General features: G+C 39.4%; 1 protein-coding gene across 1 annotated transcript in view; it reads left to right on the top strand.

Annotated features, from left to right (window-relative positions):
- Window positions 1–474, top strand: part of Sptlc3 (serine palmitoyltransferase long chain base subunit 3) — a 97,774-nt gene extending 97,300 nt beyond the window's left edge. Inside the window, exon 12 of the mRNA XM_048349366.1 lies at window positions 328–474. Coding sequence (XP_048205323.1) covers window positions 328–474 — 147 coding nt within the window. The remainder of the gene's footprint in view (window positions 1–327) is intronic.
- The last annotated feature ends 17,954 nt before the right edge of the window (window positions 475–18,428 follow it).

Genomic DNA, 18,428 nt, shown 5'->3' with positions numbered 1-18,428 from the left:
CGACCATCTTCCTGTAGGTCTTATAAACCTAATTTTTTTTTTTTTTTGCCAATCCTGGTGCTTGAACTCTTCTTTTTGCTCAATGCTAGCATTCTACGACTTGAGTCACAGTGCCACTTCTCGCTTTTTCTGTATATGTGGTGCTGAGGAATGGAACCCAGGGCTTCATGTATGCTAAGCTAGCATTCCCAGCCCAAACCTGATGTACTTTTATCTTAGTACTCTGCTTTAAAAACACTTTTAAGTTGCCAAAATAAGACTGTGGGTCTTTATGAAGTTTGCCATTAATGTAGGAGTTGAAAGACAACTTACAGAATGTCATTGCAGGTGCTGGAAGCCGCCGATGAACTGGGTGATCTCCTGAACGTGAGGTATTCCCGGAATAAAAAGCCAAAGAACGGAGCACTCACAGATGGGACAAGCTTTGATGATGGGGAGAAATTTGAGGAGATGAGTTTTGAACTTGAAGATTAAGGTACCTCATCCTCAACATAAACATGAAGAGCTTGCTGCAACGACCTCCCCACTTGCTTCAGACGGAATAAACACTGCTTTTTCTTCTCTCCTAAGGACAATTTTGTTTTCTAGGCCAACTTAATTGAACTGAAGGAATGATTGTTGTGTTTCTAACGTCTCTTGCAACTTCAGAAACAAAAACGTAGTTACATGTTTAAATTTCTCCTTTTTCAAGTGTCTGCTGAAAATACATGCACACACACACACACACACACACACATCTTAAAATATTTTTAATGGCAGTAAGCCTGCATTTTCACTGCTACTGTGCAGTCTCTTTGGTCCAGACCCTTTTAGGGGTTCCAACCAAATGAAAGGATTTTGATTTCCAATTGAGTAATCTCACAATGTGTTTACTGGTTTCATTTGCACACATGGATGAGGGTGGTAGAGAGTTGCTGACTTCCTTGCTCCATCTGTAATGTAGTAGCTATAGTTCATCCATACCATGGGAATTTCCAAGCAGGAGGGTAAAGAAATGTTGCCTCTACCATTTGCCACATTTGGACTTTTTCCAAAGCCAAGTGTCAAAAGACACAGTTAGTGTTTGTAAGGAGTGAGCAGACCTGGCCAGCAGCAGCTAGAGATATCATTGAAGGAAATTCTCTTTTCCTCCTGCTGTTCTCCTATGGTTTTACAACTGAACTTTTGAGGTTTGGAAAACTTGAGAGTTTTGTTTCATGAAGAAGGGAACTTAAAGGAAGCACAAATTTGAAGTGGTAAAATGAAAACAGCTCAAAAGCTGTTGATGACATGCAGAGTGAAAATTTAGCATAGGAAACCTTTATTACTTTAAGGAATAGGTTGCCATGTTTCTACTGAATTCTGAGTAAAAAGAAAGATTCAATTTTTCTTTAGAACAGACTATCTAGATTACACTTGAAGAAGGTATTGATTCAAGAAGGACATTTAAAGCAGAGTCTGTCACTTTTAAGATTGTCATGCCATTTGGGTCTATTAGATAATACTGTGACTTTGAATACTACATTTTATTTAAATAAGTTTATTTAAATGTTGTTTAAATAATACATTTTATTTAAATAATACATTTACTTCATTTGGCAAAAAAGTGGACTTGCATGCTTTGGGACCACTGACTAATTCTCTGTCCCTCTCTGATTTCTTTCTCTCTTTCTCTTCACTTTCTCTTTCTCTCTGTCTCTCTGTCTCTGTCTCTGTCTCTCCTACACATACGCACACACATGCACATACAGAATATGGACACAAACTTCTCAGAAAAATTAGGACTTTGCTAATTGGTTCTAGTTTGGTATGGAAAAAGCCAAGAAAAAACCTTATCTTTAACAAGCTCCCAGATGGTGCCCAGACTTGGAAACTCTAAAGAGCAGTGGTGACCTTTTAGCCAAGCTTCTGTAACAGTTCGAATGAGTTACAGAACATTCCACTCCATCAAATGACACTATAAACAAATCACTTCAAGAGAGGCTTGGCTTTGTGTGACACAGATGGGCCCAAGCTTTCATGCTGTGCACTGAAACAGAAATTCAACCCACAGCATTGGATAGAGCAGTACACCCCAATGCTCAAAGCTTGTATGAGGAAAAGGTATTTAGACTGGAAATCTTTTTTTATAAATTATAATCCCCCATAGGTACATCAGTTTAATAGTCACAGTGATGAAGTTCCTCAAGACTGGTTAAAACTAAAAGAATACTGTTAAGTTGGAGGAGAAAAAGAAATGATTTCTGAATTACATTGGCCCTATCAAATGACTGATTTTGATAGTTGGATTCCAACTCTTCTCAGATAGATATGACATTACCTGTGTAAAGAAAGCATAGTCATAGAAAGCAAGCTGTATAGGTTTTCCCTCTTTACTACATGTATTTAAATGAAGTTGCTCTTGGTTACTTGTCCAAAATTCATGGATCTCTGGGGTTCTATAAAGGTAAACAAGAGGTAAAGAGGGCAGAAAGATACTGTCTTTCCCAAAGTATAGCAAACAATAAACATCCCCCCTTTTACTGAATTTGTCTATTATGTTTACATATTTTAACCCCTATCTTTTAATTCCCTAGGTGAACAGGTTTCTTCTTCAGGAGGAATGCTTACCCCTCCTACTTGCATTGAACTTCAGTCCAATTCTTTATGAAGAATAAATTACTTAACTGTCTGACAGGAAGGGTAGAGTGATGGTTTATAACTTTTTATACAGGTTTGTCAAGAATCCTGGGCAACTTATTAGATTTTTCATACAAGAAAAAAAAAGACTTATTTTTGTTAAAATCTACACTGAATATACACACAGCAGAACAACTGTAATCCATGAAGAATGAATTACATGTAGTACATTAGGAGAAACTGACTCCATAGAGCCAGTAATTTAAGAATATACAACATGTAGAATGAAGTTGGTTAGGAAGGTGAGTTGTGAGAATATTTTTATTTTTACAAGAAAGAATTCTCTATTGCTAGGCTAACAAGACTTTGATTTCAATAGGGACTCTTGAGTCTTAATAACTATATTCAAGCTTGGATCACATGAGATAGAGAATTTTCCAACAAAACAATGTTATGCATCTCCCAACCCATCTGTTTGCATGTGTACACACACACACACACACACACACACACACACACACACACAATTTTCCTTAACAAAAGAAGAAAGAACATAAAGCCATAGAGATGAAAATCTCATTAGATGATGGAGAAATGGAGGATATTATTCTACAAAGAAATCTTTAAGGAAGTAGAAGACAAAAAAATGATTAATTGTGAGGAAGATGTATTTGCAAAGGAAGGAAATGCATAGCCTCATTTGTAAACGTAACATAGAATAAAAGTGTCACTGATGTCTGGCCATATTGCTTTTCAGCATGTTCTGGTTGACAGAAACCACAGCCTCCAAAATTTACGGTGCCCCATGGCATCAAATAGCTGTGGATTTCCTGGGTGATTTGAACATATAACAAAATTTGAGAGACCCTAATAGACCTTTTTGGTATATCAGTAGTCTCTAAAAAGATATCAGGAACTTTGTTCTGATTTTAGGAACTTTGTTCTGATTTTTGTTCAAATTTAAGAGTGATAAAGTAAAATAAATCTATGCTATGGCTATGCCATTGGGATATTTTCTTCCATTTTTTAAAATAACTTCTTTTTATACAAAAATAAAGCCAATAGTGAAGAATTGTTTTCTATATAATTGGGAAAAATTTCTACTCTACTTTTCTTTTATAGTATTCCTTACAAGATGCCTCTTTTATATATGCATATATATATATATATATATATATATATATATATGTTTGCTCCTTTAAATGTGATGTCCTTTATGTCTCCTTTCCTATCTTTAACAAAACTTCAACCTCTTATTACTTATTCATTCCAATGACAGTTCCTTAGTAGGGTGAAATTCTCAACATTTTTTGAAACATACAATGTTCCCCTGTATTGTCAAAGATGTCCAATATGTAACTGGCTTATTCTGATTCTAAACTTCTAAGTTCTGATGATGACACTTAAAACTCTTTTAAATGTAAGCTTGATTTATAACAATAATAACAATTGTAACAATGGCAATGTTAATATCATCTGGTGAATTCTTTGAACTTTTCTCTAGTCTCTAAACATTATGAACAATATATTTGAAATCTATTCTTCCCAAATACCCTGCCCAACTATGTAGTGTTTAGGAAGTTAAATGCTGCAGGAAATTACAGTAAGACATTGTCATGTGGTGCTGGAACATAAACTATGTGGAGTGTATGTATGCGTACATGTGTATATCATGTCTGTGCTTTATTGAAATATTTGAGATGGCCAATTTAACTTTACTCTGCTTATGAATCTTAGTTTCTTAGATAAATTAATTAATCACAAAAATTGACAGCAGAAAAAAAATCAGTGGTTTTGTGTTGATATTGTTTAGATTGTCTTGGGGTGGGGGTGCTGATTGAAGGAAAGTTGAGGTAGACATTTACATTCTGGAATTTTCCTGGGAACAATTGGTAGAGGTGGGTGGGACATACTTATGTTTCCTTTTTTAAATTTGTTGTTGTAATGGTGATATACAGACAGGTTACAGTTTCATAAGTCAGATAATGAAGACATTTGTTTGTGAACAGTAACCCAAACAGTAACCTGTTCCCTTGATTCCTCCCAGTTTTTCTTCCTACCTTCCCCCCAAAATTGTATAGTTCCAGACTTAAATTTTCTTGAAGCCCAATTGTGCACATCTTTTTCAAATGTTTCATTCAATGATGTCTCTTTGGTAGCTTGAATAGGAGGACTATTGGCACCTGGACTGTAGTGTTTGGAAACTGCCCAACACTACAGTCAAGGATCTGGGGAGTTGGCTGTTAAATATTTATGGGAACATCACTGAGCTCATACACAATAGGAGAATGACTGGGTTAGAGTTAAAGAATAGAGAACTGTGACATAATTCTAACAAAAGCCTTAGTCAGTCCCATGGGGAACTGTGCAACCGTGTTGGCCATTTAGAAGTATGCCAAAATGAGAAAGCAAGCCAGCCTTTATGTCTCCCCCTCCCTCCCGCCACTAACGAGTCTCTCTGAAAGGTAAGGATGTGTTAATTTGTTCTTCAAATTTCATTTAAATAATACTGCATCAAAATAGCAAAAGCATCAGAATGAATCCAAAGTCAACCTTTACATTTTCTACGCCTGTACGTGAAATCCCCTGGATCGAAACTAGAAATAAAGTCTAAAATTGATATATGGTATCTTGAAAGACAGTACTAACTTTTCATCACTTAAAATGTACCAGAGACTCTGCTGAGAACTGCAACATACACCATCTTCTGGCGACTCTTGCAGAGATTAATGAGGACTTCTTAGATAGTAACAGTATTCCTACCAGGATTAGCAGAGTATAAAATAGACTTCCATGACTCTAAGATTACACCATTCTTTCCTGGGTTGCTTATTCTCTTCCTTACCAAATCCACTTTCTTAAAATGTCACTTCAGCTAAAATATGCATATAAGGAGTCATTCAATAGTATATGTATATATATATATATACATATAATATACATATGTGTATGTGTGTGTGTAAAAACAAGTCAAATCACTACTCATTTGGAAAACTTAAACGCTTATGCCAGTGTGAACCTAAGAGAACTTGCTATTCCCCTTCTTCTTGCATCCATTGGTCCCCTTGAAAGGCTGAAATCTGACCTTTATGAAGTCAACTGCTCTCTGAATTTATCATAGACAGATACCAATAAAATTTCTAACAACAAAAAGCCAGAATAGAAGCAAAAGGATTTTTTTGTCCTGCAGCATGAAACAGTGCTCCCTTTTATTCATGCCAGATGCTAATTTTTATATCAAAAATATTGATTGAAGGGACTAGTGATTTTGGCTCTTATCCAAGTTTATTCAGGATCTTTCTTAATTAGGTTTAGTTGGGCTGCAGTGCCCATGGCCAAGGGTAGGTCTGGCTCCAATCACCACATCGGTGCTCTCTACTTCATCACAGGCCAAGGACTGAGGCAAGGAAATTGCTGCTTCTTTGTTTCTCTAGCCTGTAAGTTTGTTTTTTCCAGATTTGAAGCATGAGTGGAGCAAATGTGTAAGGAAGACCAAAGAAGTGTAATGGCTCCAAGGCGATGAGCTCAATCTACTCTACAACTTGACTGCTATCCTCAGCATGAATAAAGTTTGGGGTGTGAAAAGTGAATGGGTAGCAACAGAAAAATATTTTTGCATCATTTAAATGAAATCTTTCAACATGCGGAGCCAGTCAATTGGTCCACGAATTCTTCTAAAGGGTAAAAGAATATCTCTTGCAACAATACATGATTTCCTCATAAATAGGTGTGGTTTTTTAAAAACTGCAATTGTCATGAAACTATTCTAGAGTGCCCATACACAATTCAAATAATTTATTCTGGTCCCCTAAAAAGTTCACAGACATAAATGCTTCCCTAAACCAAAGTCACAGATTATAGACTTCTCTAACAGAATTCCTACTCTACTTAGATAATAGGCTGTTACATTTCCAACAAAATAGGTATGAAACATTTTTAACTCTAAAAAATTCTTAAGTGAAACTTCAAAACATATATTTGTGAAAGATTTTATTAACAAAACAAACCTAACTAGTGTCAATAAAATATGAAAGATAATAAGTTCAATAGTTGATGTTATCTAAATTTTATATAGAAACATTCAGATATTTTAGTGAAGTGGGTGCTTGCAACTTATGCCTATAATCTTAGTTACTCAGGAGACTGAGATCCAGAGGATCTCACAGTTCAAAGCCAGCACAAGTATAAAAATCCAATAGAATCCATCTCCAAAATAACAAAAAGCTGAGTGGAAGAATGGCTCAGCAGTGTACCAGCCAAGCAAGCAAACCTAACAGTCATGAGGCTTTATATTTGTGGTACCTGGTGCTGCCAAAAAAGAAAAAAAAAATGTCTATAGTTTATAAGATGAAACTCTCATGAAAAATACATTTTTATTTTTCTTTCACTTTTATAATATCCAGGCAGAAGAGAAATTTGACAGTTAGTCACAGTAAACAACATTATGAATAAGGATTACCAGATACTTGAGAAAAGACAAGTTGAGGGAAAGAAACTTTTCCAGTGTTGTCACATCTACCAAACAAAAATCAAGCTAATACAAAAAAGACACCCAAATTTCATGAAAAATAAAAATCCTCAACATTCAATACTTTGTGAAAAAAATCTATAGAAAGCAAAGAAGAAATGCTTTTAAATCTCTCAGAATATAACACCAAGAACAAACATATAAATTTAAATCATGAGAGAAATTTTTTAAGGATATAGAGCATCTCAACAGGAAGATCAATATCCGTCTAATAAAAAGACAGCAGAAAACAAATGGGAAACATTGAAGGCAAGGGGAAAAATGAAGGAAACAATAAAAAGAAATATTTCTATGTGGCTGAAACAGAAGATGAAAATAAAATCGTATTAAGATGGTGAGGTTTGTTGTTTTTAATGAAAGGCTTTCATTTAGATACGTCTTTATGAAGTTTTGCTGCACTAAGGACAGACAGAAAAGCTTAAATTATCAGGTAGAAACAAAACAAGTCTCCTCTAAATAGTAAAAGGAACTGTTTTCACTACTAAATATCACCCCCCCAAAAAAAAAACTTCTCAGGGGTCATATCAATTTTATTTCCAATTCACACTGTATAAATTGCCCAATTCCTCAGCCCATACCAGTGTTGAGAATCATCATTTTTATAAGCTTGACCAATCTAGAGGAGGAAAAGCAGGTTCCTTTCAATATCTAGGGACCCTTTGCTACTGACAATATTTTTGTCTCACATTTATATGGTTTCCGGTCTTTGTCATTTGCAAGCATAAGGGAAATATCTCCAGGCAATACTGGATGATAAAAGACAATGTTGCAATGTCTTCAGAATTCAGAAAGAAGGTAATGTTCAGAGGAAGTGGCGCCACCCTGCGAACTGTGAGTCTTCAGAGCGGCAGAGCGCTGCACCGGGGCCAGGTGGGGCCTGGCTGCGGCCTGCGCGCCCGGTGGAGCGGAGCCCGCGTCCGGCCTACTACGCCTCAGGGGCCCGGCCCGGCCCGGTTCCGGCCTGCGCCCCGGGCAGGGCTCCGCGTCCGGCCTACCGCGCCTCAGGGGCCGAGCCCGGTTCCGGCCCGGTTCCGGCCTGCATGCCCGGCGGAGCGGAGCCTGCGTCCGGGCTAGGGTGTGTGAGTGGCCCGGCCTGGTTCCGGTCTGTACGCCCGGCGAGGCTACGCGTCCGGCCTACCGCGCCTCAGGGGCCGAACACGGTTCCGGCCCGGCGGAGCATAGCCTGCGTTCGGCCTACAGCACGTGAGTCGCCCAGCGGAACGGAGCCCGCGTCTGGCCTACCGCTCCTGAGAGGCCGAGCCCGGCCCGCTTCCGGACTGCGTGCCCGGTGGAGCAGAGCCCGCGTCCTGCCTAGGGTGCGTGAGTGGCCCGGCCTGGTTCTGGCCTGCACGCCGGGCGGAGCGGAGCCCGCGTCCAGCCTACCGCGCGTGAGGGGCACAGCCCGGTACAGGCCCAGCGGACCCGAGCTCGGTTGGGGCCTGCACACCCGCGAGGGCCTAGCTCCACCCCGGCCTCGGCTGGCGGGCAGCGTGAGGAGGACCGGCCGCGGGTCCCCAGAGGGGGCCGCGCGCCCTGGGCCGAGCAGGGCCCGCGAGGCCCGCGGAGCCGCCACCCTGAGCCGCGTGCGCGCGTGGCAGCGCAGCCCGGAGGCCACTGGCCTGCAGGCGCGCCCTGCACGGCCCCGGCCCGGAGCCGCCGTCCCTGCCGCCGACGCTCCCGCCCAACCGCGCTGCAAAATGGCCGCGCCCACTCCCGGCCTCATGCAGATGCTCCAGGAGGAGGCCATGTGCTCCATCTGCCTGGATTACCTCAGTGACCCCGTGTCCATAGGCTGTGGACACAACTTCTGCCGAGCGTGTGTGACGCGACTGTGGGGTGAGGAGGGCGATGACGAGTGGGAGGACTCCTCGGAAGACTCGGGGTAGTGGGAGTCGGCGGAGTCCAAGGAGGAAGAGGAGGAGGCCTCTGAGTTAGAGGAGGAAGAAGAAAGGGGGCCCATCGGTAGGTGGAACAGCTTTCGCCAGGTTTTCTGAGGGACCCTCAAGAAGACGCCCTCCAGAGCCAGGAGGGGGCTGGGGCCCGGGGTGGTGGGGATGGGTGCCCCTTGGGTGCCTCGGGGCACCATCAGGGAATGCCCCGCAGCAACGGCAGCACCCTGAGACACGACCTGAGCATCACCATCTACACGGAAGAGTACATGGACGTCTTAGACGAGATGGATGCAGAGGATCAAGACTCTACAGCGACGACCTGTCTTCTTCCCCGCCCTCTCCCCGGAGGTTCACCTGCCCCCAGTGCCAGAAGACCTTCCCGCAGCAAAACCTCCCCTAGCTTCCAGCTCGGCAACATGGTGCAGATCGTCCGCCAGTTGTACCCTGGCTTTCATCTAGTCGACGCTGGGCAAGGAGCAGGAGATGTGCTCCAACCACCGGGAAGCTGTGAAACTCTTCTTCGAGGCAGACGAAGATCCCTCCTGCGAGATGTGTCCGGCAAACCGCAACCACAAGAAGGGCGCCTGTGGAGGAGGTGGTGCGGAAGAAAACAACCTGTGACCTGGGGGTATTGACAAGTGAGCGTAAACGAAGAAACTCCCGTAGTTTTAACTCAATGAGTACATCAAACTTCAGATTTAAGGACATCAGCTTCCCCATTGTTGAAGTTAGTCTGTTGATGAAAAAAATTAAGTTTTCCTAGCTGTGTATGGTGTTGTTTTCACAGGCCTCTTACTTGAGCACTAAAGACATTTAACGTTTTGAGACCCAAGTTTTGCTACTTTAACCCAGGCTGTCTTCAAATTTTTAGGAATAATTCTTTCAGCTTCCCAAGTGCTGGGATTGCAGGTATGTACTGCCACACCTGGATTAAAGACTGTTTTTGAAAGTATGTCAAATGGACTTGGGGACAGTTTTCATAAGAAGACCATTGGTGTGGATGGCATGCTGTAGCATTCACCACCAGTCTTGAAAGGAATCTGCCCATCTAGAAATCTGCTTTGCTGTCAGCGTAGACCATTGTGGAGAACTGTATATTCCATCCCAGTTTGCTTTTGAAGATTTGAATGTCATTCAGTGTTTTTTGTTTCATACTGTTGCTTCCTGGTTATCATAGAAAACTGTAATCACCTGAGTTTATGGATAGATTGACTCCAACATTGGGAGAGTCAGAAAAAGGATTTGTACTTTAAAAATTAAGGTTTTCAGCAGACTTGGAACTTAAAATACATTGATCCTGAAATGTTATTGGGCAAATACCAATATTGTTTTCAAGCAACTTACAAAATATATGCATATGTACATAGTTGAACAAATTCATGGTAAAAGCAAAATATTTTTTAGTGTGGACCAAATTCATGAGCATTATTTCAAGAGAAAAAGTGACATGTTTATAACTTTGTGTAATGTGTTATGACCTAAAGAACTAACTGTGGCAGATTTGGAAATATTTTTCACAATTATGTTCAATCCTCGATGTAAAAATTCAAGAGGTATGTATGGTGATTTTGATTGGGAAGTTTAAATATTTTTTTTTAAATCTAAGGTGTAAAATGTCTGTAAACAGGAAAAGACTAACACTTTTATTGTCTCCCCCCCCCCCTTGGCATTTTAAAATATTTTTTTTCAAATTTGTATTATCAAACTGATGTACAGAGAGGTTACAGTTTCATACATTAGGCAATGGATACATTTCTTGTACTGTTGGTTACCTTGTCCCTCATACCCCCCTCCGTCCTCCCCCTTTCCCTTCCCCCCCCCAGGTGTTCAGTTCACTTACACCAAACAGTTTTGCAAGTATTGCTTTTGTAGTTGTTTGTCTTTTTTTACCCTGTGTCTCTCAAATTTGGTATTCCCTTTCAATTTCCTACTTCCAATACCAGTATACACGGTTTCCAATATACTCAGATAACATTACAGAGATAGTGTAGGTACAACCACAGGAAGGTGATACAAGAACATCATCAATAATAGAAGCTATAGAATTTAAAAATATTTTTTCTTTGGGTTATCTGAAATGTTGAACGCAACTTGTGTCTTGTTACATTTGTTATATCACTCAGGAAAGTAAAAGTTAGTGACATGGTTGTATGATCCAAATAAATTTTTTTCAAGTTAAAAAAAAAGATAATGTTCAATCTCAAACTCTATGTCCAGAAAAACAATCTGTCAAATGATGGAAAACCAAATAAAGATTTTTTTGTATGGGAAAGATTCCAGAAATTGATATTCTTTGCATCATTTCTATATTATGTTACTTAACAAATATTCTAATATAATACTTCTGAGCAAAATTAATCTCAAAATTGATCTAGAAATTCCACAAGGGTAATTTACAGTTAACTAAACTCTCATGACAAAATTTGATGGGTTATTATTATATCTTGTTCCCAACAATTTGTATCTCTAATTGACATTTTCCTCCCCATAGTATTTCAAGGACCTCATCTGTTTTCCAGCCTGTGGATCCCAACTGTAGGATTGAGGCTCCAGGCTTCAGCCCATGGAAAGGAAAAGCAAGCATGAAGAAGAATTCTCTTTAACCTTATCTGATGACTGACTTGACCCTGATCCTTGTAATTTATTTGAAGGAATCTGGACAGTCATGATTGCACATTTTTTTCTTCTTCTTTATTGTCTAAGTGAAGTACAGAGGGGTTACAGTTTTTTATAAGGCATGTACATTTCTTATCCAACTTGTTACCTCCTCCCTCATTTTTCCCCATCTCCCCCTCCCCACCTCCGTCCCCCCCCCATGAGTTGTACAGTTGGTTTACACCAATTGATTTTGAAAGTATCACTATTGCAATGGTTTGTCTTTTTATCGTTTGTTTCTCAATTTTGGTATTCCCTATCCCTTCCCTACTTCCAATACACGTATATACAGTATCCGAGGTACTAAAATCAGTTACAGTAATCTATACATTATAGGACCTAGAGGCTACATCCTGCCATAACCACATTAGCAAGCTAGACAAATCTTTCCTCATTACTTATGGATACATTGGCCTAGTTGCTTCAAAATAATATGCTTAGTGCTGTCCACAGTAGTCCAGGTGGCTCTCCATTAAGGTACCTTAAAAAGATCTGGGCTGGGTAAAAGATCAATGGGTATCCATCTGCCAACCCAGCCACAAGAACTATGGACACACTAAGTCTGTCCCATATGCTCCTCAGGATATGAAAAGAGAGGTGATGGGCTTGTCGCCTCTGTGATCTTCACTCTGCCTCTCAAATTGTCACACTTCACGGCAGGACTCCCCTGGGTTTCCTTAGTGATGTGAAAAGAAAGCCAACTGGGGATTGGTGTAGGTTTATTTGGCATTAGTTCTTTTAAAATTTCACTTTCACAGGGTAATAGCCTGGAGCCAGCTCATCAGTGAAATGTTAGGAAGGGGAAAATATGGTCCGTTTTATGGCTTGTTTATCCATCTGCATCTTCCCTGGTGCACGTTTCTGGAGTCCTTTCCTCTCCTGGGTTATGACCTTTCAGAGTTTCACAGCTTGTTCAAAGCTACTCTTCAGTGACAGTTTAAGGACTAGAAGAGGTCACTACTAAAATGCATAAGCATGCCCAGCAATCCACTCCTACCCCATCTCCATGTGGTATCTTCCTCAGTTGTCACCACACAACCTTCAACATGAATATATGTGGGTGAAGTGGAGAATAAAACTTATATATGGAGGGTCCTCACCTTGAAGAAGTAAGAATGTAGGAGCGTGCTTTTAGAAAATTCTCGCTCATCATAATATCGTGGTCATGTTCCTCTGGTCTTTTTGGATTTATATTTGCGAAGCTTATGGTAAAACAGATGCTCTGTTAAAGGGGAAATGCTTAAAATAAGAAAGATGCAAGTTAAAGACAGCTTTAGTTAACAAGAGCACCAAGAAATGATTTAAAAGATTTACATTCATTGTCTTCCTCTTGAATGACACTCATAAGACTCAAAGAAGACAAGTTCCTTTTAACATTTTATTAGCATTTTCCAAATTTCAATGTATGAGAAAAATGTACATTTTCTGTAAACTTCCACCTCTGAAGATTTTCCCTAAAGAAATACTGGGAAAGGAAAACAGACAGGATAGAGCAGAGTGATGGGAGAGGCAACTAGTCAAGAAACACTGGAACTTAGGTGTGTTAAATGCTAACCCCCTTGTGCAACCTTCAGAAATTCAGAAATGTCTTTAAAAAGTAACACTTTAGACTATGGTATATGCATGTATGGAAATGTCATAATGAACTGTCTTACTTTCTACAATTAATCTGACCTAATAAAAAGAACTAAGTAAATAATCAAGAAGTGGGTTTGCTAACATGACAGGCTATACAAACAGAACTCTTCTTGGTACAAAGTGAAAATGTTATATATGTAAAAGATTATTTAAAATTCAGAACTACAAGAAAATTAGGGAAATCCTTAGGAATGAAAACTAAAAGAAGAGCCCAAGATGTTAAACTGTTACAGCTGATTGAAACTATGGAGGCCCTATGAAAGTTTTCTGGTCTTAACAGCCTAGACATTATTATGATTTTCACCTAGGTGACAAAGATGAGGACTTGGACAGTGAAAACTGTGACACATTTGACTAGAAAAATCCACCTAAAGGCACACAGTGATGAGAATCAGATTTTTCTATCTAGGTTTTAGATGGAGAAAAAAATTATTGTAGTCTGAGAATTCATAATCATTGGCCTGATGCCATAGATTTGATATAAAGTATATTTATGTCAATAAATTAACATATAAGATGTTCTGTTCTGGCAATACCCATTGTGGGAGAAATCTTCAGAAAATCTTTCTGCAGGGCCACATTTTAATACTGGCATCTCAAGTGAGGCCTGAGAGAAGCTAAACTCTCAATCTAAAATTAGAAATATAATTGACTCTGGAGCAAGAGACACAGAATCCAGAAACAATGACAATAGACACCTTTTGGTAAACACTACATAACTATGTCTCAATAATTGCAGATATAAAGGAAGAAAACTGACTTGAGAGTAGAAAAACTTCCAGAAATATTTTTAATAGCTAAAACCAGAATCTTGAATTGAAACAGCATCTCAGGCACAACATAAGGGATAATTAATCAATGTATGCAAAAAAATATTTTTGTTCAGAATGCAGCCACATGTGATAGAAAACATGAGCGTTTAAGAATGAATTAAGGATATCATGAAGATTTTGTGACAGGTATCACAGTATTGCTTGTAAAACTTGAAATGTTGGAAACAATATAACTGTCGAAAAAGGGGTGATTTATTCCATTATAATGTTTTTTTAGCATTTCTATTTACAATTTAAGTTTAACTCACAGCAGACAATAGTTATAAAATACATCTATTGATAATGAAAGCATATTTTTACAAACTAATTGTTTAAAACATGTGTCTGCATAAATGCAAAGAACAAGGTCTAAATAACTATCCTATCTAATAACTATCCTATCTTCTTTGGGTAAGTAGATTAAGTATATGTGTGAGAGAGAAAGAGAGAGAAAGATAGTTCTTCTATAATTAAAAATGTATAACTAGAACAACACAGAACATCATTTTCAGCTCACCAGTTGTTTCTTATATCTCATGTTCGTTGGAGTCCACGCTGGCTGGGTGCTCAGTTTGGAAGAGAGTGGCTCAGAATGTTTACAACAATAAGACTTTACCTTCAGAGACAAGCATGCAGGAGCCCCTGGAGAAGCCTCCTGATGCATGCAAAGTGAAACATGGACCTCAGATATAGAGTGCCTTGTCACAGAGCCAACATCTGGATTTTACAGGGTTCCCTGGCCAGCTTATCCCTATTCCACCTGCTGTACACACTGGAGTGCCTCCTACAAATTTTTCAAGACACCCAGCTTTCTCTATAAGGATATAGACAGAGCTGAACTTCATCCTGTTGTGTAGGATGAAGTTGTTCATTTCCCCAATGTTACTAGGTAACAACTGTTTCCATACTAGCATCTGGGCAATTGCACCCAAATAACACCATTGGCTCTTCTCAGCTCTGATGCTCCCAGCATTATCACTCATCTAGGTCTAGGCTGAGCTCTGCTGCTCCTTCTAAATCCTGAGACCTGAGGTTAGAGTCACTCATGGGGCCCAGAAACTAACTTGAGAAAAATGTAGCAGGGGAAAAAAAGTAATTATTTCAATGGTACATATTCTACGATGGATGATAAGTTTCCTATCTTAGGAGTCATGGTATTGCATTGCATTCCAATTGTGTACAAACACTATCAATATGCTATCAGGACATTTCTGAACCAGAGTAATGTCCTATATCTCAGCCTGGTATTAACTGTTGTATCTGATTAATTTTTGTAGCCTGCCAAGTCCTCTTCTACATATATAGACACCACTGCAGCATTAAAGTATGTTCTGAGGCTTCTTTACTTTCTCCATTAGCTCTTCCCTTGTGAATATTTTCTTAACTGTCTGCTCAGTATTATCCAATTCAGTCCTGTTTTAATGTTCAGCTAGTTTGTAATCTCCTCTAAATGCTTCCCATGTAAAAATTCAAAAGCTGCTATTTAATATTTGTGGCTGCTATTTAATATTTGTGATGCTTATAATACCTGATTGTATTCAGAGTATCTTCCTTTTTTTTCCATCTATCTTTTAGGCTATCTATCAACTTTACCATAAGGTTGGATTGCCTCCAGCTGCTATCAACTACAGAGCTGAACATTTTCTCCTGATATGTAAAATTTTAGAAGAAATAAAAGGATAATTGGCTCTTATCTCAGCTGTTTGGTAATTTGCTCCACTAGGACCCAGGTTGGTCACATACTCACCATGAAAGCAATCACCACAGCACTATAAACATAATGATTTGAATGATGATATGCAACAAGGCCTGTCTTTATAGCTAGAAATGGACTCCATCCCTCCCAGTGTGCCAAAAGCACAGCTCTACAGGGCTGGGATGCTGGAAAGACAGCCCTCATCACCCCTAGATCCACATCTCTGCCTTTCTTTTTCACCATCTCTGAGCACAGCTCAGTTTCTTCCTTGAAACCTTAGCACTAGTAAGTTCTGTTCAACACCCATTGGGGGGTTGAATTAAACAAGACAACATAAGTGGCAATCCTTGGTAAACTGTAAAGCACTCAGAGAGGAAGGAAGCTTCTGGATGAATTTTCACTGTACCCCTTCACAGCTGCTGGCAATGACCTGGGTCTTTCCCTTCCCTATGTGTACCATCCAACTTCCAACTGCAGGAACCCCCCCCCCACCACCACCTTTTGCCTGAGTGTTTTCTCTGAGCACTGCCTCTCTCAATGCCTAAGTAGGAATCAGGCCACAGGTGCTAGAGGTCCTTCCCTTCAACTCAGGAGCAGCCCAGCCTGTGATTGACAGAGCTGGCAAGTCTTTCTTTATTGCTCTGAAACTGGGATAATTCTGGACCTCATTGTTCGAGACCCTCAACTGGCCTGCATGATTAAGTTTCAGGTGCCCACTGGCTTTCTGACACCCCTTTTGTGTGTGTGAGTTTTTATGTCTTTTCATCCTGGTTTTATTCTCACCCCTGCTTCCTAGAATCGCCTCTTCCACACTCCTCTCGTGGTTTCAAAGTCTGCTTAGAGATATCCTGATGAAGAAATACATCAGACTTGCATTGTGTGAATAGAAGGATACTGATTTGGCATGAAAATTATGTTCCAGACATTTGACTTTAGAATATATTCAATGAATCTCTTTAAGTCATTTTGGTAAGAGTTTTCATTGTCTATGTATGGCGAACCTTTGTTTCTAATTAGTTCATTATGTGCTGAGCTAACTGAGGGGTCAAACATGACTTGCCTCCAGAGAAAGATAAAACACAAGCAATGGCCCCCAGATGTATTTTACACAAAGTCCTGTCTTGAAGACAGATAATGCTATTAGAACGTAGAACCCACAATTAGTATATTTATCAGTAAAATACACACTAGACTGTGATAAATTCTCATGTTGGAAGACAAAAGAAAAAAATCTGTTCAAGATGCATGTAGTTAGGCATCATTAAAAAGAAGTTCTCTTTTGCAGTGAGCTCATTTCTGTGGTAATAAGCCATTAAACTGTACTGAACTGGCTATTTCATTGAGGCTCATAATGATGGCCTGTTGTGTTATGTAAGTATTTTAAAAGAATAATTTTTAAATCATTTCATTTTTAGCAGGGCTGCAAACAAATATTATAAAGTGAATGAGTATCTGCATGTGTTCTATTATTTTACAATTCAATTCAAATTTGGTTAAAATCTTAACTCTGCCCTTGGGCCTTACCCTTGTTCTTCCCTTTGTCTGGAGCAACTAAGCTGTCCATGGAATCTGCCACTTGGCACCTGTGATATTAAACATTTCAGTTAGGTGATATCTGTATAATAAAGACTAGAATCTAAAGGTGTAATTTGGAACAATTAGGAAACAATGTTTTACTGATTTTATATTTTAATCAATTTGTAGTATTTGTAAGTATTTGTATGAAGGAATTTCCATGCAATAAAGCAGTTTATGGACACAATGAATCTTGATTAATTTCTCCCCTTTCATTCATTCCTTCTGTACCTACCTCTCTCCTGTTTTCTTAATTTTGTAGGCTTTACATTGAAACTGATGACTGCATTCGCCCCTTTTAGTTGCATTGAGATAAATATATATTCAAGTTTATTTCACCTCTTTCTTTTTACTTTTCTTATTGTGACTACCAGAACAATTTAAAATATACATATGATCTTGCTGGTGGTTCACATCCTGTTGTTTGGTACAGAACTAAAGTAATCCCCAATCCACCCTCCATAGGACTTTGTGACATCAACACCTTTTATGTCTCTGGAATTACACAAGTAAATTACCAGTTGTTTACTTGTGTACAGTGAGATTTGGGGATTGTGCCAGCCAAGTTTATTCTACTTGCATCTGGCCCATAGTAGAGTTGAAAACACTCCTCAGGAAATAAATAGAAGAAAGAATAAAGGAATGAGGGCTGACCATGAGCTGCTAGCTCACCTCATTTCAGTGCTGTCTGAGTTAATGAGATAGCCCTGGAGGGACAAACATACAAAGGGAACGGAACTTATTCACTGACCATTGCTGGATTCGATTCTGTGGTTTCCTTTATGATATCACAAAATAGAAGACTGTTTCATCTGGTAAAAAGGACCAATGGGCCCAACACAAAGCTACCCTCAACCAGAGGATTTGCCTCCGAAAGGGAAGCTAATAATTCAGGACTTAATGTGGTTGACTGGGATCAAAAAGACTTTAACTGACCCTCTGCTTTGCCAACAATCATTACAACAATAAAGAAATGAGAGGTACTGCATTGGACTAGGAGTCACACTAATTGCTGGCCTCTGGGTCCCTTAACT

The sequence above is a fragment of the Perognathus longimembris genome, chromosome 6 (assembly GCF_023159225.1).
Source record: "Perognathus longimembris pacificus isolate PPM17 chromosome 6, ASM2315922v1, whole genome shotgun sequence".
Classification (NCBI taxonomy): Eukaryota; Metazoa; Chordata; class Mammalia; order Rodentia; family Heteromyidae; genus Perognathus; species Perognathus longimembris.
This window is presented reverse-complemented; position numbering and strand designations above follow the sequence as displayed.